Source organism: Ochotona curzoniae, unplaced genomic scaffold (genome assembly GCF_017591425.1).
Source record: "Ochotona curzoniae isolate NIBS_2020 unplaced genomic scaffold, NIBS_Ocur_1.0 contig_66, whole genome shotgun sequence".
NCBI lineage: Eukaryota > Metazoa > Chordata > Mammalia > Lagomorpha > Ochotonidae > Ochotona > Ochotona curzoniae.
In genome coordinates, this window is record NW_024466512.1 from 27,444,256 (window position 1) to 27,470,144 (window position 25,889).

General features: G+C 44.0%; 1 protein-coding gene across 4 annotated transcripts in view; it reads right to left on the minus strand.

Moving 5' to 3' along the window:
- PLCE1 (phospholipase C epsilon 1) overlaps nt 1–25,889 on the minus strand; it is a 239,590-nt gene that overhangs the window by 92,800 nt on the left and 120,901 nt on the right. For all 4 annotated transcript variants that reach the window (XM_040992440.1, XM_040992438.1, XM_040992439.1 and 1 more), the window contains one exon: nt 17,180–17,496. In XM_040992440.1, the coding sequence (XP_040848374.1) occupies nt 17,180–17,496 (317 nt within the window). The remainder of the gene's footprint in view (nt 1–17,179; nt 17,497–25,889) is intronic.

Consider the following 25,889-nt stretch of genomic DNA (forward strand, 5'->3'; position numbering starts at 1 on the left):
ATACGTGTGTACTCACATGCATTTATGCACACACACAAAAATGACCGTTGTAGGCAACTGCCTCCAAATTACGTGAAACATCAGTACATGCTAATGCTAATGAGGTTAAGTTTGACTTGCTTGTTTTTTTATATTTCTTTGTTGGTAATCTGGGGAAAAGTCCATTTCAAATTTGCAAAATGTTGCCTTTAGTACTTTGTCAGTCTTCTTGTCCACTCCTCTCACCCTTCCCATAGTAGGACATAGTAGGTAGGCAATCCTCTTCATGTTCTAACCTTGTCCTAAATGCTTTACCTGGGGCACTACCTGGCTAGGCCTGCCTTTGCTTCTGCTGCAGCACGTCACACTGTCTGTTGTGCTGACTCCATTCCATCACATGGGACCATTCTTTTTTTTTTTTTCTTTAAACAAAACTGACATATCTCATGATTTACAACTCAGTCATTTGTTACTCTGAAAAATTAAAAAAAATGAGAGCCTAAGCAAACTCCACCATGCATCTAAGGCAAAACTTCTGGCTGCTTTATACTTCCTATGACTCAATTTACCAAAATGGGATGGGAACGGGAAGGATTATTTAGCTCCTGCGGGAAACACATTAGACTACTGTCACCCTGAGTAGCAGCCTCTCTACCTGGATAAAGGACTTTACATTTTACAAACCTGAGCTCAGGCGGCTTCACTTCTCAGCCTGTCTTCACAACAGAAGACAAATGTGGGACAGGGATGGCTGTCCCATTGACAGTTGAGGACCAAGTGCATATGAGGTGGTAGAGCCACTGGGACCCACACACTGTTGTGGGGAAGGCCAAATTATAGTACTACTTTGCATAATACTTGAAACAGCAGCTTCATAGTCACTTGTTCACCTGTTTGAAAATGTCATTAAAGGCTCAGATGATAATCAGAAATAAAAGCACCCAAACGTCCTTCAACTGATAATTGGTAGATTCATGCAATGTAATACAATCCCAAACAAACCACTGATGTAACACTGATGAATTTCCAACACATCATGGTAAAGGAAAAGGTCAAGCTCGAGAGGCTGCTATGCCAAAATTCCATTTATATGAAAGTCTGAGAAGAGCAAAACAAGAAAAATATCAGGTCAAGTGATTCCCAGAGGCTTGAGATACGGAGAGGATTGACGACAAAAGAGCAAAGGAAACTTCTGGAACAAAGTTAATAGTCTCTATCTCGCTTTTTGTGGCCATGGCATGCTATGTATTTCTTCACACTCACAATGCATGTCAAAACAAGTGGATTTTATTGTATGTAGATTATACCACAATTTAAATAAGGAATGACAATAACTGAAAACCATGGGGGAGGAAGGAAAGCGGAAAAGCAAAATTACTAAATTATTAGGCAACTTGTTCATTGTCACCAAGAAGAAGCAATTGAAGCTACATTTTCTACATGAAGGTCAGAATTTTTCTGTTGACAACAGACATGTGTCTAGAAGACATTTGCTTTCCTCTTTTCTGGCCGATCCATGTAACTCTGATGCAGTGGAAACTCTAAGTGCTGAGCCTTCCCTGGGTGACCACTAACTAGCTGAGCTTTTGGGCTCCCTGCCAAGTACAGGCATTCATTCTCATGGAGTTAGCCTGACAGCAGGCAACCAACATATGATAATACACCTTGATGCCATGCTTGAATTGTCAGAAACATTGCTATGAAGTGTTTCAATAGTATTCTCCAAAGAAGAAACACAAATAAAAGCACACAAAAGCAGATGCAACATCATTAGGCACAGAGGGAAATCAAATGAAACTATATTGATACCTCTTCATACTTAATAGGATGGGGATAATGAGAAAGAGAACAGAAAATGTGGATAAGGAGGTGAGAAAGGAGTAGCCACTCCAGAACAGTGTTGTAGTTCTTTAAAGTGTTGTAATTCTTCAAAATGCTGAACACTGATTTATGATATGACCCAGTGATTTCATTCCTTAGTATGTGCCCCCAAAATAAAACCATGTCAACACAGCAAATTTAACCCAGTGGTTCAGATAGCATCAATAATAATTACTAAAGAATATAAATAATCCAAATGATACATACAATGGAATGTTATCTATCTATAAAATGAAGTACTGATTTAGGGTATGGTTCTGATGACCCTTGAAAAGCATGCTAAGTCAAAGAAGTCATTCTCAAAAGGTCCCACATTGTAGGATTCCATTTATGTGACTTGTCCAGGATTAGGGAGGGAGGAATGCAGAGTGACTGCAAATGGGTACAGGGCTTGTTTGAAGGTGGTGAATTTATTCTAAAATTGGAGTGGTGATGGTAGTCTCCATCTCATTCACCACTAGGCCTGGAAGAACCCTGTTCGAGGTCATGTGGAACAGGAACCAGCTCTACAAGAGAATCTTGGCCTGGGAAGAAAGTGTTGATGTTTTTGGTCAGCAATTGGACAGGGTAAGTAGGGAACATGAGAACATGTGATGCTTTCAGAGCATGGATTTTATCCTTACAAATGCATTTGTTCATGCCATTGACTATAAGTGGACCCAACCACTTAAGCCATCTTTAGCTGCTTTTCTGGGTACATTAGTAGGCAGCTGGATTGGAAACGGAGCAACTGGATTTTTTTTTTCAAAACCACTTGAGCAAGAAGCAACTGGACTTTGAACCAGTGCCCATATGGGATGTCAGAATTCCTAGTGGGAGCTTAACCCACTGTTCCATCCCAGCCCCATCACATTCCTGGGGGGAGGATGGCGGCAATTAACCAGGAGGCTTGCCTTGGGTCACACAGTGAAGTGATGGTCTTGGATTTGAGTCTATCTCAGAGCCAGCCCACTCTTAGCCTGGGCTGCTGCTTTGTGCAGAGGGTAGAAGATGCCCTCCGAGATCGCGTAGAGGCATTGTTGCACCTGCAGGAATGCAGCAGTGCATCATCCAAGCAGGCAGATGTGGAAGGGGATTGAAGGCTTGAAGCGGGGAGAAACAGGATGTGTACACTGAAGGTAATCCTTGAAGGCAGCACAAATGTCTAAACCTTCTTCAGCAGGCAGTCAGGAGCTGCTGAAAAACGAAGAGCAGAGTATCGCCCCAGCAACAAAGCATGGGCATAAAGATCAAACGAATGAATGCAGCTCTTTTGCTACTATCACATAATTTCCCTGGGAACGGAAGCCTCCTAGTGACAGGTCCCAAAGCAGGGTATTTGCCTCTAGGTGGATTTTGATTAGCAGAACGTGGTTCTCTTGTTGGCACAGACATCAACTGCTTGAATCTGATCACTCTCAATATGGCGTTTGCATTAGAAACCTTAAGTTCCTGTCTCGGCTTAGATTTCTACTTGAACACCATTAGGTTTTAAAGCAATGTGAAGGTAACATTGTAACACTGTGAAGTAACATTGTAACAAGTGTAACTGCTTCTGAGATGTTAATAAAATCATCAGAAAGAGGCCTTCAGACGCTACTGTCTATGCATCCAGCCGGCTCTGATTGGTGATCAAGATAGGAAGCACTGCGCAGGGAAGCCCGCCCCTGTTTACAGAACTGTAGAATTAGTTTCAACTGGACGTGCCGAAGTAAATTTCAGAGGAAGGGATTTGACAAAGTTATTAAACCCAGTGGAGGCAGAAGAGGAAAGCTGGCCGATGATGTATCTGAGTACTGTCATTTTGAAGTTTGTTCTGGCCCCCAGAGTATAAATACACCGCAGCGTCTTTGTGAGGCTTGCCAGGAGATCAGCAAGTGCTCACTCTCTTGGGCCAACAAAAGCATGACTCTCCGTGCAAAAATTTTCTTCACATTTATAAACAAGAACATTCAGAAAATCCCCTCTTGCTGAGAGAGATGACAACAGATATATTTAACTGTGCAGTAAAAGAAAGCAGACACCGAGGCTGCCATTGTGTTTGTCAAGCACAGGAAAAGCTTTTATGTTTGCTCTTTCACCACCGACTCAGACGTGACTTCCTATCCCCTAAAATACCTTCCACGTGCTGTGATGCTAGGATGCGCCACCGTGGAACCTCTCCCACTGGGTTGCTCAGCCCTTCTCGAGCAAGCCTCCCCTTACCCACCAGCACATGTTCTCAGCAAGGCAGTGTCGGTCTCCACCCCGCAGGCCAGTGGGGACCATGGTCTCCTAGTGGGGCTTGCCCTCCTATGGTAATTTCAGGCAAAAGTTTCTTCCTTATAGTACCTTCTACTTGAAAAAAACAAAACAAAACTGGATGATCTTTCCAGAAGCTGGCTATTTTTTTAAGCCTGCAATAGCAATATTTTAGGTTTTATAAGCTGTTTGATCTTTGTCACAACTACTGAGCCCCTCCATTGCAGTATTGTCACAACCACAGATAACAGAGACAGATGAGGTGCAGGTGCCACTGACATTTTCATCTTACGGACCCTGAGATTAGTTTGATATCATTTTTGGTTATTGCAAAATATTTTTTTCCTTTTTCAATATTTTTTCAGGATGTATTTTGTGGGATGTATGCAAGTAGGTAGTGGGATGGATTTGCAGAGGGATTTGGAGAAGGGCCATTTCGACATTTGTAACAGCAGTCGCGAGCCACTCAGAATTATCAACTTAAACATGAACTTGCTAGGGCCAGTGTGCTGTCCCCTGCGATGCTGAATTTCTATGTCATCACTGGTTTGAGTCCCACCTGCTCCACTTCTGATCCAGTGCTCTGAAAATGTGCTTGCAAAAACAATGGAGGATGGACCATGTCACTCATGTGGGAGGCCTGGACAGAGTTGTAATCTCCTGGTTTCACTGGAAGTTCTCTCACTCCCTGCAACTCTGCCTTTCCAATAAACAAATCTTTTGAAAAGTGGGGGAGGGGAGGGAAGAAATCCTCTGTGAATGTGGACTCTGAGACAATACTTCAGGTGTGCTTAGAAGAGGCTACAGGATGGCAAAATGACTATGCCATTCTACGACCTGAATTCTCTTTCCTTGGTTTTGGATAATGTGATGTTTGTCTCAGATTCCAACCCCCTGGGTTTTTCCCGCATGGCACTGCCCAAATCCCTGGTGATGTCCACATTCACATTTGCAGTGGATCTGTGTACGAGCCTGCATGACAACGGGTATTACCCAAGCTCGAGCTCTGCAGCCCGTGCACTTCCCCACACTTGATGCCTCAGAAAACACATGGATTCTCTGGCTCATCCTTCTCTTCTGAGACCCCAGGCTCACCCAGGGGCTGCAAGGCACGCTCTCCCCATATGTACACAACATCCACTTGAGATCTTTCCTTACTTTCATCCTGAAACCTGCATGTCCCAAACTAGATAACTCCCTACATGACAATAGCAATTACAATGACTAGTGTCTATGGAGCACCTACTATGTGCTGGCATTCCGTGAAGTAGAGATTTATTACTTTAACGATGACAACAACCTATGAGAAAATTAATCTCCCTTTCACAGGCAGGAAAAGAGAAAGCAATTTGTCCATGTTTACCACTAATGACAAAAAAGTAGGGGGAGGCGGGAGCTGGGATTTGAAGTCTGATATGTCTGAATCCTGGCAAGTGTTCCTGACCACCTTGCTCAAGCAATGACCCAGGCAGCCCACCTATACCAAATACCCTGCCCGGAAATCCTGAAATCAATCTTAACTTTTCCTTCCCCATGAGCTTCCCCAAATGACTCCCAACCAGCACTGAACTACTGGGATTCTTTCTTCTAAACATCCAGCGACCACATTTCCTTATTCTCTTCATCATCCTAAGCCAGCCCCCTTACTTTCTCCTGGTGTTCCTGCTCCCTGACTTCTTCTCCAACTCATCAGGCATGATCCTTCCCAGAACATGCTGGAACATGCTGGATAACTGTCTTGAAATGTCCTGCCCTCCCCTTTGCCAAGCATTCTTTTCACCTACTTTAGAAATGTCCAGGAACTAACTTACCTGCAGTTCTCAGCCAGTGGGTTCAATGCCTGGCCCTGGCTCCTGCTCCGGGTTCTTGCTAATACAGACAGGTGATGGTTCAAGTAGTTGGGGTCCTTCCACAACATGGGAGCTGTGGATTGAGTCCCTGGCTGCCAGCTTCAGTCTAGCCCATCCCTGGCCAATGTGAACACTTAGGGAGTGAGCCAACAGATAGAAACACATGGTGTATCTCTGTCTCTCAAATGAATGAATGCATGGATAAAATGTTAGACAGGTGGCAGGAAAGACAAGCAGCAGTGGAGGGGAGGATCCTAGAATAGAGTCAGAAGTCCAGGCAGGGGAAGAGTGCCACCTGACTGTAAAGATGTGCTGAGAACATGGTCATTAGCAGAGGAGTAGCTTAAATGTAAGTTCCTTTAAAAAGCTTTCCCAGGACTGGCTGCTGCCTTAATAAAAGTTGAGTAAACATTTTCTAAATGTATAGCTTATAAAGGCTTGGGTTAAAGCCTATAGATACACATATTTTCCTTCTCCATTACTAGAGAATTTTCTGCACCTAGATATTTGATTGACACAAGTTGAAAACTGCCACAAACAGGGCAGTTTTACTTTTTGTTAAAGAAAATCCTTTGTGAATTACAAAATCACTTGTCACAAGATGATATGTCCAACACAGGTTGGGAACTTGGCAGGGAAAGGGAGTATGGCCTTAAAGGACTGAGGTATTCTGGTGGCTGGGGTTACCTAAATAAGGGGCAGGGGAAAGAAATGGGGGAAGAGAGAGGTGTGGAGTTGGGTATGTCTTGGCTGCATTTTGTTTTAAACCAGCGCTGTATATTTTCCACCCCAATGACTGACACACAATTTCAGTGTTTGTGTAACTTTAAAGTATGAGGTGTGATGTAAAGGAAGGAACCTTGGGCTTTTGTGAGGCTTATGGGATCCAACCAAGGGTTAAAGAGCTCACCTTGCGAGACTACGTGTGGTTGGTGCGACTTGACCAGGCTGACACGTGGAGTCCCAGATACACTCTTTCCCCAACTACAGTGCTGCCCCAAGCCCACTCTGCAGTAGGCACGGGCCCTCGGCACTCAGGACCCAAGTCCTTCTGGGAAGTGCGGCACTCTGGGAGCATCTCCATGTACATGAACATATTAAACAACAAGGTAAGCCCTCAGTGGAAAAACTAAGCCCATACGTCCAGTACGTGGATATGAATTCATGTTGCTGAACACTGATTTGCTCTGGATGATTTACTGCTAATAAATTAGCATTTTATGTTCTCCTTTCTCTATTCATGGTGTTTCTAGGATTAATATTTATCGTGCAACTGGGAATAACATCACATGTACAGTAATCACCAAGAGTTTGGGCTATGGGGTCACGAAAGTCAAAGTTTAAGTAATCTGTTTTTGAAAGGCTGAGACAGACAGACAGACTTCTCATCCACTGGATCATTCCTCAAATGTCTACAATGGTATGACAGGTTTCCATCAAAGCTGGGAGCCAAGAACTCACTCAGGATCTCCCACGCAGGTGGCAGGGAGCCAAGTCTTTGAACCATCAACTACTGCCCTCTAGGGTATACATTAGCACAAAGCTAGAAGTAGAGGGGAAACCTGGATCTAAGCACTCCAATACAGGACATGGCCATTCCACAGTGTGTTGCTGCTGTGCAAAATGCCTGCCCATCAGTTTCAACTAGGATAAGGTACTTTCTAGTTATGTGACACTGGACAAATGTGGTAGCACTTTTGCATTTCTGTTTTCTTCTTAGTAAAATAAAGCAAAGATGGCTGGCTGCCACAGTTGTGTGAAAGCTAAATGTAATCCTGTGTTTGTAGAGTGTTTGGCACTTTGCCTGGTATAATGTACAATATTAACAGTGGCTCTGTTACCCTTTCTGTCAGCATCATTGTCATCATCAATAAATATTAGAGGAAAATGTAAACATCCTTAAGTGGTTTGTGATCAAATTAACGCAGTTTTCTTTCCTTCCTTCTCAAAGGACACTTTCACTTGGGTATCATCTATGGGTCTTGGTTTTGGGAAGTGGTTTCACAGAGTGTCTTGAGTTACACCAAGGACTGGCAGGGAGAAGCTTTTGTTGGATGCTTGCGGAGTTAAGGAAATTCACATACAGCTTAAAAAATACTTGGCAAAGAGGGGATTAACAGTTCAAGGCCAACTTGCTGAGCAGTTTCTAGTATGTGCCTTCAGGCTTGTTATTAATTACTACTTGGCTTAACATTTGCACCAAAACTAAGAACAAATACACATGGGCTAATACAAATCAAACTGAAAGATAAGAAAATCAAGAGTGGTAGCTACTTCAATCCATTGCTGAATTAAGATTCAAAATTATTTTGATGTACTTCAACGCCCCCAAACTAAAACAGAGTAGACTCCAATTCAAACTATTCCACCCCTGTCAGAAAACAGCAAGCACAGTGCTGCTAAATGCAGAAGAAAAAATGAGCCCACTGGCTCTTCACATGCTAAGTCTCAGACCAAGAGATGAGCTGGTAATCAGAAATAGTCAACAGAAAGAAATCAGTTTAGTAAGCAATACAGGCAGAATATTCAATAGCAAGAAAGAAAGCAGAGCAGGGAACTTCATTTCCACATACTGAAAAGCCAAGTGTGTTTTGAAGATTTGGGGACTATCCAGCCCCAAGAGTACCAGACCCAGAGGAAGACATAATTTCTGTTAGTCCCCTGGGGACTGACAAGAGGAATGTGCAGGAGGAAGGTTTCTGTTTGGTGTATGCAAGAATTTTTAAATCAACTCCACTATCACAACAGGCTTGTTGAAAAAGAATGATGTCCACCTTCAAAGTTTTCAGCAAAACTGGATAAAAAAGCTGTAAACGGGGATTTGTACATTTGGCAAATAGGACGACATGACCTTGTCCTAGCAACTTCATCAATGCCAAAGTCAATAATGGTGCCTGGCAAAAGCTTTCCTAACTCCAAGACTTAGGAGCCTTTGGCGGTCCCAAGGGAGCTGTGTTGTGAGTTCCTACCCCTCTCAGAGCATGGGCAGCCCTTGTCTCTCACTTGGCACACATCACACTGTTCACCATTTACCGAAAACCTTCCCCTGCTGGGTCATTTTATACACATTCCCTTGTTTCAGGGGTCCAATAACCATGTGAAGTCACTAATATTATCCCATATGAAACAAATGTTTGTTTAATTTCATCTACTTGAAAGGCAAAGAAAGAGAAGGAGAAAGAAAGGGAGAGATCACAATATTTCATATATTGGTTCACTCCCCAAAGCCAGGACTAGGTCAAGTTGAGTGCAGAAGCCTAGAATTCCCTCTGGTCTCCCATGTGGATGGCAGGAGCTTAAAGGATCCAGCTATCAGTTGCTACCTCCCAGGCTGCATTGGCAAGAAGCTGGACCAGAAAGGGGATTTGAATCAGCACTCTGACATGGAATGTAAGCATCTTGACTGGGGGCTTAACCTGATGCTCCACAACTCCTGTTCTAAACCACCCCATGTGATAGATGAGAAATACAAAGGTGAAATCAGTTCATACCATTTACTTGTCTGAGGGCCTACAGTGACGTGGCAGGACCTTGGCTCACTCCCAGATTTAAGGATGGACTCGTACTCTCTCAACCAACTCGTGGCACTTCTGTAACCATGGTCTCTCAAGTAAGAATTGACACTTGGCATCGTTTCCCCTCAATGTATATTTTTCTTTTATGCTTTACATGCTTTGAGCTAGGTTGCAAAATCCTTGCATGAAGGACCATGCCTTGCTTTGCTTTGTATTGCTAACACTGCTATTTTAGTAAATATTCATTAATGCCAATTAACAACATTCATTAAATATTTATTAAGAAACTATTATACACAGCTGGCATTGAGCAAAGAACTGGAGAGAGGAAAGTGAACACGTGAGAAAAGCTTCTGGTTTCAATAAATAGGAAACAAAAAATAAATGAGTGAATGGTTTCTCTGACTTTGGAGTCAGGTGGCAGTTGCGATATGACCTGGGGAAGGAGGTCAGAAGTCACCTGGAGAAAAGACAGTTTGTTTTGCACAGGGAACAGAAGGAAATTTGCACTGAGGGAAGAGTCGGAGAAAGGGGAAAGAACTTCTAAGTTAGGCTGCAGAAGCAGGCAGGAGCAAGGGTGTGCAGGTCTTGTTGGCTTGGATTTATTTCACAGGCAAAGGGGAGCCACTGGAGGGACTTCCAGCACAGGGTGATGCTTGCGTTTACAAAAGATGCCTCTGGTTATCAGGTAGAGAATGAATTAAAGGCCATGCTAGCCCGAAAGCAAGACTGAAGGTGAGTGCAACTGTGGCTGGCTCCAAAGTGATGGTAGGTGAAACACAACTTGTGGTCCAAACACAAGATGTGGAGTAAGTGGTACCAGCTGATGGTTTATATGCCAAGGGTTTGGGGAAAGAGGAAACCAACAATGACTCCTGAGTGCCTGGTGAGATGTGGAAGTGACTGAATGTGAGGACAGCTGCCATGCATGAGTAGGGGAGAGGAACTGGGTGACATGTGAGGGAGGGAAAGGAAGGCTAATAGTTCTATTGACATGCCTTTTGGACAGGATTAGAATTTAAGCTCTGTGAGGACAGGGCCTTTGCCTCTCCTGCCCTGTCTTGTATCCCCAGTGCACAGGGCAGCATTTAGTACACAGGTTGGCACTCAAAACCCCACTGAGTGAGAAAAAGGCAAGGGGAGGCAAGGAGAAGGCAGGTGGATTGATGAATGTTTAGATATTTGCATGGACTCAGGTCCTCAGCAAAGTGTAAACACATTCCTCTTCATTTCTTACAGTCAGGATCTATCTCGAATGGAGTGATTTCCAACACGCTGAATTAAACATCCTAATAGGGTTAGCTGATGCAGTTCCAGGGAGAGGCTCAGAATCACAGACCCTGGAGTTCTCAGTCTTTGCCAGCGATCAGGGTCATTTAAGTGACTGATCCAAAGCCAAGAACTGCGCCTTGAGGAGCTGCCGCGCTGCTTCTCTAAATCACATTTACTATTTCTAATAAAAAATAATGCGCATGTACGTACGCCAACATTTTTATTTGTTAAGTTGCTAATTTCCCTGGGATCCATTCTTGTTCCTACCAGTCCAGAACAGAAGTGTTAACTTGATACCTGCTTTCCACAGAATTAAGCAGGTCTGCAGTCGGTCACTGGCTTTGGCAGCTAATCTTTCTGGGTTAGTTACATTCTAGAGATGTGATGTGAGTTTTAAGGAGGACTAAGAGAATTAAAATAGCCCATTGCAGTATATAGCTTGGGCAGTTAAGCTATGAGAAAACCAAGTCCTACACAGTATACTTTGGCCAAAATAATGATTTTATAAAAGAAAAGAAAAGAGAAAAGAAAAAAGAAAAAGAAGGAAAGAAAGAGGGAAAAGCAAGGCTCAACATTCATTTAAGTTATATAACAAAACTCAACTATCTGCACCAATGGACGGCCCCAAAGAGGGGAATTAATCTGGCTTTGAAATATAGCTTTGTTCTCCTTGAAAACATGTATTACTGATTTTGCAGACAGATCCCTGGTCTACATCATGCATCCACGGCACCAGAATCTCCTGGGTGTGGGCTAGGGGCACATGTGTATATTTTAAACAAACATTCTGATCCTCATGGTCTTCATTTGCTGGTCAGTGAACACCCACTCTCACAGAAGTCACTTTCGCTGTTTAAGCAAGTGAAAGTCTTGTCCAACAGGGCGCTTAGCTGCTCTCTCCTGCTGCCCCAACTCTTAGCGTGGGCAGTATTTAAGATTTTCAAATTTCAACAGGCTACCTGTCTTAGCCTATTCTGTGCTGCTGCAAAGAAAGTGATTGAGCAGGCAGTTTATAAAGAACAAACACCGATTTCTCATGGCTTGGGAGGTTGAGAAGCCCAAGAACGCAGGAGCTGGTAGGTGATGGGGTCGGGTGTGGGCTAGCCCCGAGACTGGTACCCCAAACAATGCCTCCTGACCTGCCTGCATGCAACAGATCCTAATGGGGAGCCCAGGTGAACGGTCCCTGCACAGACAGCTGGACAAAGAAAATCGCCATTGTAGGACACAGGACATGGAAAACCTTCTAACATTTCCTGAAGTCAAAAATCATTCCTTAAGGAGAAGTGCCATTGCCTGTTTGTACTCAAGAGTGCCCTGCAGTGGCCCAGGCAAGGAGCGTAAGATTCATTTTGGTAACAGGGCCTGAGAACCAGGTGTGGATGGAGGCGACAGAGCATTCCAGCCTCCAGGGCTCACTCTGCGGTGAACACTGGACAAACAACATGGAGCTGGGAGAGGATCTGTCTCCCAGCATCCTTCCCCCTCACACCTTGTTCACCATGGTGTTTAGAAAAAAGAGGAGAGCGAGCCAAGGGGAAACAATTGGCCTTAGTCCCTGCCACTTAGCTCTTCTCAGCGTATGCACATCTACTAAATAAAGTTCACAATCTCTTTGGTAAAATGGCCCACAAGGACATCCATTTCTTTCACAAAAGACAAATGGCTCAGAAACGTATTGTAACAGAGTTCAAAAAGTGAATCAGAAGCAGTGTGAGTGTGAGGAAGGAAAGTACGGAAAGAGGAAGAAGAAGGGAGAGGGCAGGAGAAGGGAGAACAGGATGACCTGAGGTTCAAACGGGAGGTTGCACAGCCTGAAAGGAGGGGGCAGGGAGAAAATGAATGCTAGTTTCAGGAGACTTTGGATACAGGACGTGACTAAGAGGCAGGTGTTGTGGTGTAGACTGTTAAGTAGCCACTTGGGAAGCCCAACAAGAACGCTGAAGTCCCTGCTCCCCTGCCTCCCTCCCAGCTTCTTGCTAATGCATCTTAGGGAGGCAGCAGATAGCTCAAGTGCTCGGGCCCCTGCCACCCATATGGGAGATCCAGACAGCATTCTGCATTCCTGGTTTCTGCCTGGCCCAGCCCTGGTTGTGGGCAAGCATTTGGGGAGTGAGCCAGCAGGTGGAGCATCACTCTGTGTCTCTGCTCTCTGCCTTCCATCGAGATGGAAGCAAAGTCAATAAACAAGTAAAAGAACATGACCAGAGAGATAAGTGCACATTCAGCAGGACCGAACTACCTCCTGTGCAGACCGCACCAGCTTCTGTGTCCATTCTGTTTCTTTCTTTTCTCTTTTAGATTGATTTATTCATTTGAAAGTCAGGGTTATGTACAGAGATCTATATATAGCCCTTACAATGCTGGTTCACTCTCCTGATGGCTGCAATGGCCAGGGCTTAACCAGGCACAAGCCAGGCACCCTTCATCTGTGTCTCCCATGGGAGTGGAAGGGGCCCAAGGGTTTGGGCCATCTTCTCCTGCTTTTCTCAGGAAGAAACGCTCCATAACAGGAGGCAGATAGAAAGTGGAGCAGCCAGGACACAAACCAGCACCATATGGGATGCTGATATTGCTGCTGGTAGTTTTACGTGCTGCTCCACAAATCCATTCTGTTATTTTGAAGCAGAGTCGGGGTCTACTTTCCAGAAGCTTCACTGGTGTGCTGTACGTGAAGGAGGGCAGAAGGGGACGGGAGGGAGATATTGCTTCTGGGCTGTAATTCAAACAGATTTAAAATGATTTATCTCCTTCACGTAAACTAAACATCTCAGCTGCTTCATGGCCACACTTTCAATTGTGTTTTAACCATATTTTCCATAGAAGGAACACCCCAACAATGCCCTAAAAGGCTTCAGTAATTGTTCTCTTTTCCCTCACATTGTAATTAAGTTGCTGTGTACAGAATTGTAACCCCGTGGAAACTTCCAGCTCACCATCGTGGTTCTGACACTGATCATGCACAGGTGGCATCCCTGTTCCATGAGTCTCATCAATGCAGCCGTGTCTTGACTGGCTCCCCATTCGGAATGCCCTCCCTTCTCCAGGGTCTCCCCACACATCTGGTCAGGTGAGGTCCAGCCCCATCTCCACAGCCCGGTGGAAGGAGTTCCAATTCCCCACCTTGACAACCTCAGCCCTTGCTGTGGGTGCCTCACACGCCTCACGTACTTTCTGCCTTTTTTGGAAGTTGCTTGTGCCTATGCCTGGTAGCCTCTGGCAGCTGCAGACTGCGATTTACTTTCTTTAGTATATATCCACCACTCAGGCCTGCTTCTTAAATGCGCTGAGCAAACGTTCACTGAATGACCAAATGCACATATGCATGCATCCGCTTCTCTCCTTGGCGACAAGCACTCGAGACACAGTTAACACACACACTCTCTCTCTCTCATCTGTTAAGATACTACAAGGTTCTGAGGAAGAGACATTTTCTACCCACAAAAGAAAGCACGTTTATTCTGCATCCAGTTTCGACAGAACCAAAGTGTGGGCTGAAAGTGTGGCCCACTCTCATTCAGATTTCGCTAATCTCTTATTTAAAAAAAAATACGTGCAAGAAACCCGTGGACAGAAGGGAAGAGAAAGTATCCTAGGCGAATGACTGAATCAGGGCCTGATGGAAGGGAGTGTAGATGACAGGGAACTGGATGAAAACAGGAGAAAAAGGAGTCAGGAAAAAGGACAGATGCATGGAGATTGAGAAAAGGAGAAGGAAAGGGGATTCAAGATGAAGTTCTAAGCCAGCAATTCTGATTTTCCTCAAAATGTGAACTTGATAAATGAACAAGGCAGAAAAGCCACTGGGTAAAAAGAAACAGACTTTGCAGACAGACAAATCTGGTTACTGGTATCCCATGAGCTACTGTTTGACCCTGACCAAGTGACTCAGTCTCTCTCTGAGAACACTGCTTTCTAAAAAACATTTTGTTTCTGAAGTAATTTTAGATTTACAGAAAAGTTGCAAAAATAGTACAGAAGATCCTTGCATGCCCCAGCTAGCTTCCTCCCCGAATGTTAATGTCTGTCTTAATCCCACTTTTAATCCCTATTATAACCCCTGAACAGACGGTCATGCAATGACTAGCTGAGGCCTTGCTGGAGTTCCAGCTGTTACGCTAGCCATGTCTTCTGCCAGCCTCAGACCCACGCTGTCGCGGTGTCACATTTGCTCCTTGGCTCGTCCCCCCTGTGATCGTCCTGCAGGCTTCTCTTAGACCTGGACCTTGACATGGCTTTGAAGAGTAGACTGTTGGGCCGCCTGATACTTTAAAATCAGATTTAGAGGATACATTCTTAGCAAAATATCACGGAGATGGTGGCACACCCTCTAAGGGCATCCTAGCAGGGGAACCTGCTAAGCATATTGGGTTTCTTTACTATCTTGCTTTGCCCTTTGTAATTAATATCTCGTACAGACATCCTTGGAGACCATACAAATCTGCTGGGTCTCATCAGGCTTAATTCACTCATCATAGAGTTGGACTTCATCAGCGGTTCCTGTCTGCAACGATGACTGCTGTCAAGTCCTAACGATCTTCATTTCCCCCATCTCCTTCTCCATGTTAGCTCAACTCTTTCGTAAGCAGCATCTCCTCGCCAACCTTAATCTATTTACATGTTGTTTACATCATGAGCATTGACTCAAGAATATTTTACTGTTTGGATCATGATCTAGAACTTCATTATTTTGTTACCTAGCCTTCATTTCTTTCATGTGTAAGACAGATAATGACAATTGTAGGTATTAAATGGGCTTCAAAATACGAACCGTGCCACTTTGCAAGCTCCTTTGCTTTCATTTCTTCACAGAACATAAGCCATACTAATCTGGAGGCAAGGCCATTTTAACCAGGTGAAAATCAGAATGTCATAATTTTCTTTTTATGGATCTCAGCTTTTCTGTCCAGTGGTGTATAATGAAGCTAGAATTTAGTTCTCCCTGTGTTACTGAACGCAGGTTATGTGGAACCTGCCTGTAATAACTATATAAGACATTTTTTTAAATCAGCATGCTCATAATTCGTATGAAAATAGACACTTGAGGATATTTGAAAATAGTCTGCACTCTCAAGTAGTTTAAGCATTTTCCCAGAAATCTTGTGTATGTCCTGAAGTTGCTTAGCTAAACTATTCTCAGAGATAGACCGAAGCCTGCCTCCACCCAGCTGTGAGTCAAACCACTGACTCTGAAGTACTGAAATCACCGATTCATCTCTCTGACTCCCAGGGCTACAAGGGCCGTGAACAGAACACAGCCAAGTTTAATTTGAAATCAGGTTTGAAAAGTTCCGGCAACTCATTTTTCAGCTCAGGTTGAATTTTTAAAAACAATGACCAAAAAAAAAAAAAAAAAAAAAAGATAGGGTTGTAAGAATGTAAAAGCGAATACATGTTGATGCTTCAAATAATTCACATGATATAGTAAAATCTATGATGGAACTCCTTCCATTTCCTGGAACTTTCATTTTTCCACTCCATTTTTATCAGTAGGGAAAATCAAGAACATAGGATTTATTTTTAAAAAAACAACCTTGGGGCAACGTGGTTTACAAGCTCTCACTCGGCCTCCTAGAGACTTTATAAATTCAGCTTGGGATGGGACCAAGAATCTCTCCTTTAACCAGACACTACCCCCCAGCACCAGCCTCCTGCAGCCAGAGTCAGGCCACATAGCCCAGGCTGCGGGGCCTGAGCAGGCGCCCTTGAATCTCACCATGATTTCATTGCCTTGTGCCTTGGCTTCCCCATTGGTAAATGGGGTTCATGATAATATCCCAAAGTGACTGTGAGGAGCAAGTAAGAGCTATGTGCAAAATGGCTAGCATGGTGACAGTGGCTCAGCCTGACACTTTCTGGATTCCCTGGGTCTTGCTACAGTCACTAGCAATTACAACCATCAGCACAACCTCGGTTGGTGTGTTTTGATGGCTGCTGGATAAGCTCCCATAACGTGGCAACATTTAAGTAACAAAGGTCACGTGCTCCTCGGTCAATCAGGAATATGTGGCCAAGAATGGAAGTATCTTTCAGGCATTTAAGATAATTTTTCCTAAATGATTGAAATAGAAAGCAAATGCATTGGTTGTGTTCAGTACACCCAAAACTAACACACACACACACACACACACACACACACACACACACACACACACACAGACACACACACAGAGTGATTTAATAGTTAAAGTAAAAGAAATTAAATGTGAGACAAATAGAACACAGACTAGAAAATGCTGGAAGCAGGTTACACTATGCAGAGACCATGTTCCTTCTGTCCCAGAGTGCAGCCTACCATGATCCCAGCACGTGGGCTATTGCCCTGTTCCTGGGCCCAGGGCCACAGGGAAGCCACTCTCTGCCTCCCTGAACTGGGCTCCACCCTAAGCCTCTCAGACAAAGGTGACATGGTCCCCTTGAGAACTGACTCGGGTATGACAAGACCCCAGAGCGACCTCTTACCTCGTTAAATCTCATCACAAGGTCTTCCAGGGCATTGTGTTCTCCATTCTGAGAAGTAAGAATCGATGCGGAGAGGGACGCCTTGAGACAGGGCAGGGACCTCTGGCATTCCGGGGTGCCCAAGTCCCGGGTCAAGAAGCAAAGGTAGTCAACAGGCAAAACCTTTCGGTAGATATTCTGCTCCTGCTCTGTCAGGATGCTGGCCACTTCTTCCGGGAACTGGATGAGGGGCTGCAGATCGATCAGCTCCTTGCTAATCCCGGCTGAACTTGAAGGGAGGGCATTGGAACTGGCCATAGAGGTGCCCGATTGGCGTTCTGAAATACAGCAGGAAAAGCCGTGGTTACACCAAGGGAGGGATCGCCCATGATAGACATTTACTTGACAATACTTGAACTCTTGTGTAGGTTTCTTAATCGAATCCTTTGCTTTGGGGAACAGCTATTATCACCTTCATCCAGGGACTTTCTGCTATCGTATCTGCCTTCCCCCTTCCCCATCACTCCTTGCCATCAAGTGGAAGGGGGCTGGGTTTTCCACTTTCAGAAGCATTCCTCTGCCACACCAGTCTCTGAGCAGTTCTCATTATCTGTGAACATGCAGGAGACTGCATGCGGTCTTCCAGCTAGCCGCCCTCAGTCTTTGATTTCATTGAAATCCACTAGGGGTTTTACAATTGCAGAACCACTTATAAAAGACAAGAAGGAATAGGTAATAAGGAAATGTATCAAAATAATCTGACTCCTTGGTCCATAACTGCTAGCCAAAAAGTGGTGGAGGCATGAAGGAAAGAGGGTAGAAGTGCTTTAGAGAGAAACACCAAAGAGAAAAACTCCCAGGCTCAAAATGATCCCCCCAGTTAAAAAGGCTATAATGAGTTTTCTCTTAGTTTCTTGCTGAGAACTGACTCACTTCATCCACTTAACCATTCATTCAACAATAGTTTCCCAAAGTATAATCTTCAAACTGGTATTGGCAAGAAAAAATTGCTTTGTGTATATTGGCTTAACCCAGTGTTTCCTCAGAGCCACACTTTGTCCATTCATGGTTTCATGCTGTGTGAGTAGCACCCGGGGAGTCATGGAAGCACGCACTGCTGTTAGGCCTCACTTCCCATGCAGTGCCCCTCCTGGATGCTCTGCTTGCCACCTCTCACTGCACGTTAGGAGAGGGCCAGGTTCTAGCTGCCCAAGGTCTTTCTCACACACCTGCCTTCCTGCAAAGCTACTGGTGATTCCACACAGTCTCCTTACAGCACTGTATTATCAGCTACGACCTGCAACCCATCCTGGACAGTGGGCAACAACTAGTTCACAGAACTACATTCTTAGCCTTCAGAATCCATGATTGCTTGACTTTTTTTATTAAATCTCCACTGCAGAAAATTCTGGAAGTATTACTCTGTACTGTTTCATTTTTGCATTATTGTTAATTTTTATTTATTTGAAAGGATGAGAAAGGGATGAGAGCATGATCACCCATTCCCCCAATGCCCACAACAGCTGGGGCTGGGCCAGTTTGAAGCCAGAGACCTGGGACTCAATAGCGCCCTCTCCTGATTGTTGGCAGGCAGGTTGTGAGTGGCAGGGAATCAAGTATTTGAGCCATTATCTGTTGTCTCTCAAGGGAAGCTGGCACCAAGCATGCAGCTGGAACCAGAGACCAGGTGCTATAATACGGGATGTGGTTGTCCTCAGCAACCTCTTAATTGTGGTGCCAACCTGCTCTCACTTCTGTATTATTGAGCTTTCAGCTATTATTGCTGAACTTGGCTTCATTCTTCCCTTCTACCCCCTCCATTAATACCTTCTCATTCCCTTGAACCTGCTATGGTGCCACGGTCAGCATTTTAACACTTTGGCTTTATACCATGTGTACTTCCCAATCCTCAATCCTGGACAAACTACAGCCACCCATTTTGTTGGTGTCTCTCCCATCACATGATGATGCTGGCAGTCACACTACTCAGGAATGGAACCACAAAGGCCCTGAGGTAGCTTTAGACATGACATGAATTTATTGATTTTACCTCAACCACTCGCTGTTCCTTCTTCCTGCCTTTTCTATCCTCATTGGTCAAATCCACTTTAGCTTCCCTTAGAACTGTTTGATCGGGCATGGCGCAATAGCCTAGCGGCTAAAGTGCTTGCCTTGCAGGTGCTGGGATCCTATATGGCTGCTGGTTCTAAAACTGGCAGCCCCGCTTTTCACCCAGCTCCCTGCTTGTGGCCTGGGAAAGCAGTTGAGGACGGCTCAAGGAGACCCATCGTGGGAGACCCAAAAGAGGATGTGGGCTCCTGGCTTTGGATTGACGCAGCTCCGGCCATGGCAGTCACTTGGGGAGTGAACAGGCGGACAGAAGATCTCCTCTCTGTCTCTCCTTCTCTATGTATATCTGACTTTTCAATAAAAATAAATAAATCTTGAAAAAAGAATTGTTTGAACATTTCTTGGTTCACGAGGCTGAGACAATCAAGACCAAGCACTAAGAACGCCTCCATTTCATTGCCTTGGTTTCTTTCATCTTCTCCTTCTCTAAGAATGCAATGTGCCTCCTCCTCTTCCATCTGGGTTTGTGATTAAATCTACTTTTGTCTCTTCTAGAGCTTGTCTTAGTAGTAATCTCCATCCCTAACTTTTTCTTTCCACAACTTCTTGGTTTACACAAGCAATCATTCCCAATCCCTTTAAAACTAAACAAATAAGACTTTCCTTTGTTCTTGATTTCTGAATCATCTCAACCCTCCCTTCATTAGGTCCCTTCCCTGAAGGATAGCCTGCCTGTCTTGATGTGAAGGTGGCAATCAACAAAAATATCACACTCCGTGGTTTGCCCATATTCATATAAACCAAGAGAGTTGTGGGGAACAAAACGGGACCCAGTCCCATCCTCAGGATTCCAACTTGTTTTGTCACCATGTTGGCGTGGCACTGCTCTGCCGTGTTCTCTGCTCAAGTCATTTCTCCTGAGCAGCCCAACGGCCTTGGCGGCACAGCTTAGGAAAAGCTCATGGTGGAACTGGCATTTGGTCAAGCAGGGAGCTCTCCTTTTAGAAGAAGGCTGCGAGTGACAGTCTAAATACAACAGAAAGTTTAAAAGTGCAAATGGCATTGTTCTCCACTGATGTCAATTTTGGATTTGTTTTAAATGGATTCCAGGCCAAAAAAGAAAATCTGTTTTGCCTTCTCCATAAAACCTATAGTATCAAAGAGATGACTCCTCTTTGATCCTGAAAGGAAAGTAGAAGAGTAAGGAATTCATTCTAGGCATTTTTATTCACTAAAAAAAAAAAAAAAAAAACTATTAACAAAATCGACTGTAGCAAAAAACAGAATCCAGTTACTTTTGCTTCTGTCTAAGCTCTTATACAATGAGGCAGATGCTGACATGCAGTCGCAAGGCCTCACTCTCCAAAAATTCTTTTTTTAAATTTTCTATGAGTGGCATAGAAAGTGACTACATATCCTGAAAATTGAGTCTCAATTTGCTCAGTGACAGAGGCGGACTGCAGCTTCCAGCTATTAGTAATCTTCGCACAATGGAATTAGCCATACACAGGTACTCTTTCCAGAAGCAATTAATCTAAGCAGGATTTGGAATTGCAGCACTTTGCAAAGGAAATAAAATAACTCTCAAATCTTATGAAACAGTCACTTGTCTGTTATGTAAGAGAAGAGATAACATAATAAAATGTAGAAGCAATGCCAGGCAAGATGATGTATTAGAAGCTGTAACATATCCTGAGATATGAATCACAGGCTGCTTAATGAACAACAAGTCAGGTGCCTGGGAGGAAACAGCAATGGAGAAGCCCCAAAAACTATTGAATAAAAGAAAAAGAAGCCTGGTCAGTGTAACCGTAATAAATCCAGAGACCACCACGTGTCTCAGGATACACATGACATCATCCTAAAAGGAAACATGAACCTAATCCCAGAACCTGAAACAACATAGGCCTTCAGTGTGGCTTTCCCTGAGGCAGGACTGCTCAGAGAGTTCATACAATGCAACAAGAGGAAACATCCAACGTCTGGAGATGTAATTTTCCACCCCTGAGTCCTGCACTGTTAATGCCTGCTACACCACATTTTCTCATCTTATTGAGTACCTCCTCCATTACCTTCACATGTCCCATCAAGTCACCCTCCAGACTTCTTCTCTGCGACATGCACCCATGGTTACTCTGTCATTTTACAGACCTAACATATCTAGGACCCCTGACTCCTCCACCATCAGGGCAGCAATGTTCACAAATATCCACTTTAAGGAAGGTAGCACAGTGGCAGAGCATACTAATCATCTGCCTGCAGCATTTGGCATCCCATATGGGCACCAGTTCGTGCTCCAGAGGCTCCACTTCTACTCCAGCTCCCTGTTTATGACCTGGGAAAGCAATGGGGGCACAGCTTAAGCCCTATTACCCTGAATCCATGTGGGAGACCCAGATTGGCTCAGTTCTGGCTGTTGTAGCCATCTGCAGAGTGAACCATAGCATAGAAGATCTTTCTTCCTCTCTGTAACTTTCAAATAAAAAATAAATCTTAAACCAAAAATCCATACGAGGAACTAGCATTATGCTGTAGTGAATTAAACTGCCCATTGTGACATCCCAGCATCCCATATACGCATCAATTTAAGTCCTGGCTGTTCCACCTCTTCCATTTCCAATCAAGCTCTTTGCTAATACAACTGGGAAAGCAGCAGAGGATACCCAAGTGCTTGGGCCCCTGCAGCTACTTGGGGGACCTGGAACAAGCATCTGACTCTTTTCTTTGGAGTGGTCCAGATCCAGCTATTGTGGCCATCTGGGAAGTAAACCAGCAGTTGGAGGATTCTGTCCCCTCCGCTAACTCTGTCTTTCAAATAAAAATAAATTTTAAAAAATCCACTGCAGTGTTTTTCAAAGATTTATTTATTTTTATTGGAAAGTCAGATTAACAGAGAGAAGAGAGATCTTCCATTTGCTGGTTCACTCTTAAGGGGCCGCAACAACCAGAGTTGAGCTGATCTGAAGCCAGGAACCAGAAACCTCTTCCAGGTCTCTCACATGAGTGCAGTATCCCAAGGCCTTGGCCCATCCTCTGCTGCTTTTCCAGGTCACAAACAGGGAGCTGGATGGAAAATGGAGTGGTTGGAAAACAAACTGGTACCCATATGGGATCCTGGCATGTAAGGCGAGGACTTAGCCACTAGGCTATCACAATGAGCCTTGCAGTTATCTTTTTATGAAAGCATTTTTAGAAAATTTCTGAACAAAATTAACTACTAAAAATCAGTGTTTTCTCTCAGTTTCATGTTTCTATTAATGTTATTGTTTAAAGGGTTTATTTATTTATTATTATCTATTTGAAAGGCAGAGTTAGCGAGGATCTGAGATGGAGACTGAGAGATAGCTTACAATTGCTGGTCCACCCCCAGATGGCTGCATCGGCCATGGATGGACCTGGCTGAAGCCAGGAGCTTCTTCAGCGTCACACATGTGGGTCTCCCACACACTTGTGCCAACCCTGATGCTTTTCCAGGTGCATCAGCAGGGACAGAGAGGAAGGGGAACAACTAGAACTCAAAGTGGCATCCCAGTGGGATCCTGGTGTTAAAGAGGCTTAATCTGGTATACCACAATGCTGAGCACAGCCACGTTTTTCAGCTAATAATCGTTCTACAGAATTGGTCTGCATTGTCTAGATACTGTCACAGCCTAGAAACCTTCCGCATGTGGCATCAGAACATCGAATTCTAATATTCTGCTTAGATAAAAGCTTGCTGTACTATGTGCATTCCAGGGATGACATTGGGAGGTACACACCATTACCATCCATGTCATGTACAATAAAAGTAAAGTGCCTATCAGGCCACAAAGCAACAAGCTAGAGTGCTGGGATGGAGCGCCATGTATTTGACCCCAGAGCCCGCATTTCTGATCTCACTCCATAGTGCCCTCCAGCCTTCCGGTTCACAGATGCTTCTGTGTAGGTCCATTGTCAAACTCCTTTCCTTGGAGTGATCTGGTCAAATACCCTTGTCCAACTCCAAAGGTAAGAATCTGACCCAGAGTGGGGCCAGTTCCTTTCACTGGTCAGCCTGGAATGACCCCTCCACACACCGTGTCACAGCTGCCTGACACTGCGACAGGCAGACTCGCATCCTAGGCTTCTCCTGTCCTGCCCATGGGCTCCTAAGATCATTCCCATGCTTTATATCAGCATTTTCCAAAGCATGTTATACTGAATTTTTGCAAAGTGTGGTTCTTTGTTTAACAATTTAGGGAAATACTGTGTTACTCAAACTTTTTTCTTCCTTTCCATTTTAACTGCATGACTGCTCAAAATCTCCGATGGTTCCCTTGAGGAGGACGTAGTATTACAGCACATGGTGGCCCTCCTTGACCTCACCGTCTGGCTCGGCATCATTGACAGAGCAACCACAGTCCCTTCAGCGTGCTTCTCATCACACTCAGCAGTTCTCAAGAGGGGAGAGAACTGAAGGAGGCCCAGGAAGTGCCTCAAGTCAGTGGTTCCAAGGAGGTTTGGCCCACCATGCTGCCGAAACCCTCACTCTTTAACAAAGAGTGAGCTAGGCACCATGGCTTTAACCTCCATAGCTGAAGCCTACACTAAGAGGTGTGGAGCATCACTGTATGAAACCAGGGAGGAAGGTTTGCAAAGGATCTCTAAGCTCATACAAGCATGCATATATTCAAACAATTATGCACAGATTTCAATTTATTTTGCACACAAAAAATCTTTTCATTCTATCTTCCACAAACCTTCTGAAGTGCCGGCATACAAATATGTCCCAGTAGGAGCAAGAGAAGTGTGGCTCATGAAGGAACAAGGGCAGATGGGTGTGGTAACAGATCAAAATATGTATGCCGCCTCCTAGGGTGCACCTGCACATGACTCTTCCTTACAGGAGAATTCCAGCCACAGAATCCTAGGAGGGATGCTGCGTTGAGAGGCTGGCACATCCCGAGTCTTCTCCCTCCTTCCTTTCCCTCCAACTTCTTTCCTCCCTTCCTAGTGTTTTAATAAACAGAGATCAGAAATGTTAAACAATTTATTTAAAGCAACTTGGCTTCTATGAGAGGGGTCAGAATTTGGCTCTGACGATAAAAATCAGCCTTGTGTTAGACTCAGCACCGGATCTTCTGCAGAGAAGACTCGTCCTCCTGATTTTCTATGTGTGTTTTGCACACGCACACACACACACACACACGGTTGGACAATTAGGTGGGATTGTACCTTACAAGAATCTTGCAAAAACCCTAGTGAGGTAAATTTATATGTCCTACTGAACTGGAACTTTTTTTTTCTTGGTAAATTTAGGTGAAAACAGTAAGTTGAGAATAACAGAATATGATCCCACCGAGGAAAAAAGGAAAATTTTATACATATAGTTTAAGTTTGCATCTCTCCCCAGCATATACCACACTAATAGTGTTTACACACTACTTGTCTTTCACTTAACTTTTGCGTTATGCACATGTAACAGTATTTTTAAAAACATTTATATGCTATCTGAAAAAATGCATCCACAGAACAGAGAATCTTTTCATGCACAGATTAACTGACTCAGCATTGAAATGTTCCAATTTTTTCCCAATAAATGTTGTAGCATTGTTTTTAAAAAGTGGAAATTAGGGCCCAGCATGGTGGTAGCCTAGTGGATGAAGTCCTCGCCTTGCACACACTGGGATTCCATATGGGTGCCAGTTTGCATCCCAGTTGCTCCATTATCTTTTATTGGTTTTTCTAGTTAAAAAAAAAATCAATCTCACAACACACAAATCTGGCTTTCCCTCAACAACAGATGAAAAAAAGATCAATGCTGCATATTATTTCTAAGTCAACACTTTAAAAAGAAAAGGCAATATATGTCCAGACTGAGTTAAGATGTATTCAGACTAAACAATTTATCGATTGAAGACGCTCAGAACAGAAAATCTGACAGAATTCTCAATAAAACAACTTTAGCTTCTCAACATGTTAAGAAATGCATAACCATCAAAGTGAAAACAAACAAACAAAAATACAAAGAAAAAAAATTAAAGTAATCACATATCCAGCAATAATCTCGGTTAATATTTTGCTGAAACCTTTCACATTTTCTTCTAGAAATTCATACAATATTTATAGATTTAAAGTCAGAAAACACAGAATTTCATTCAAATAAACTAAACTCTGCTAGGCACATTTACCTAAGGGTAAAACCAATCTTGTAACATTTGATGTTTATGGAAGTTTAAGTGGCTAATGTTATGCTTGCAATTTACATTATTATAAATAACACTATGGAAGAAAAAGAAGGGCTGACTGGGACAAATTTTCCATGCTTCACAGATTAGAAAATTACACTTCCTAGAGGTCTGCTTTCTTTTCCGAGGTCACTAAACTGATGACAAACTGCAAAACAGTTCTAGAACTCCAAGTGTCCCACCCCCAGCCCAGGGCATTTCCTCTACTCAATGACCTCTTACTTATGGTGACTTGTGTCCTTAGCATCCTTGGGATGCTCACAGGCCCTATCAGAGTGTTTGAGATCGAGTCCCATCACCGCTGCTGACCCAGCTTCCTGTGAAGAGTACCCTGTGAAGCAGCACAGGATTACCCAGGTACTTGGGTTCCTGCTTTCCACAAGGAAGATCCAGACGGAACCCCCAGTGCTGGTCTTGCTCTGATCCAGTGCTGCTTGTTGCTGGCATCTGGGGAG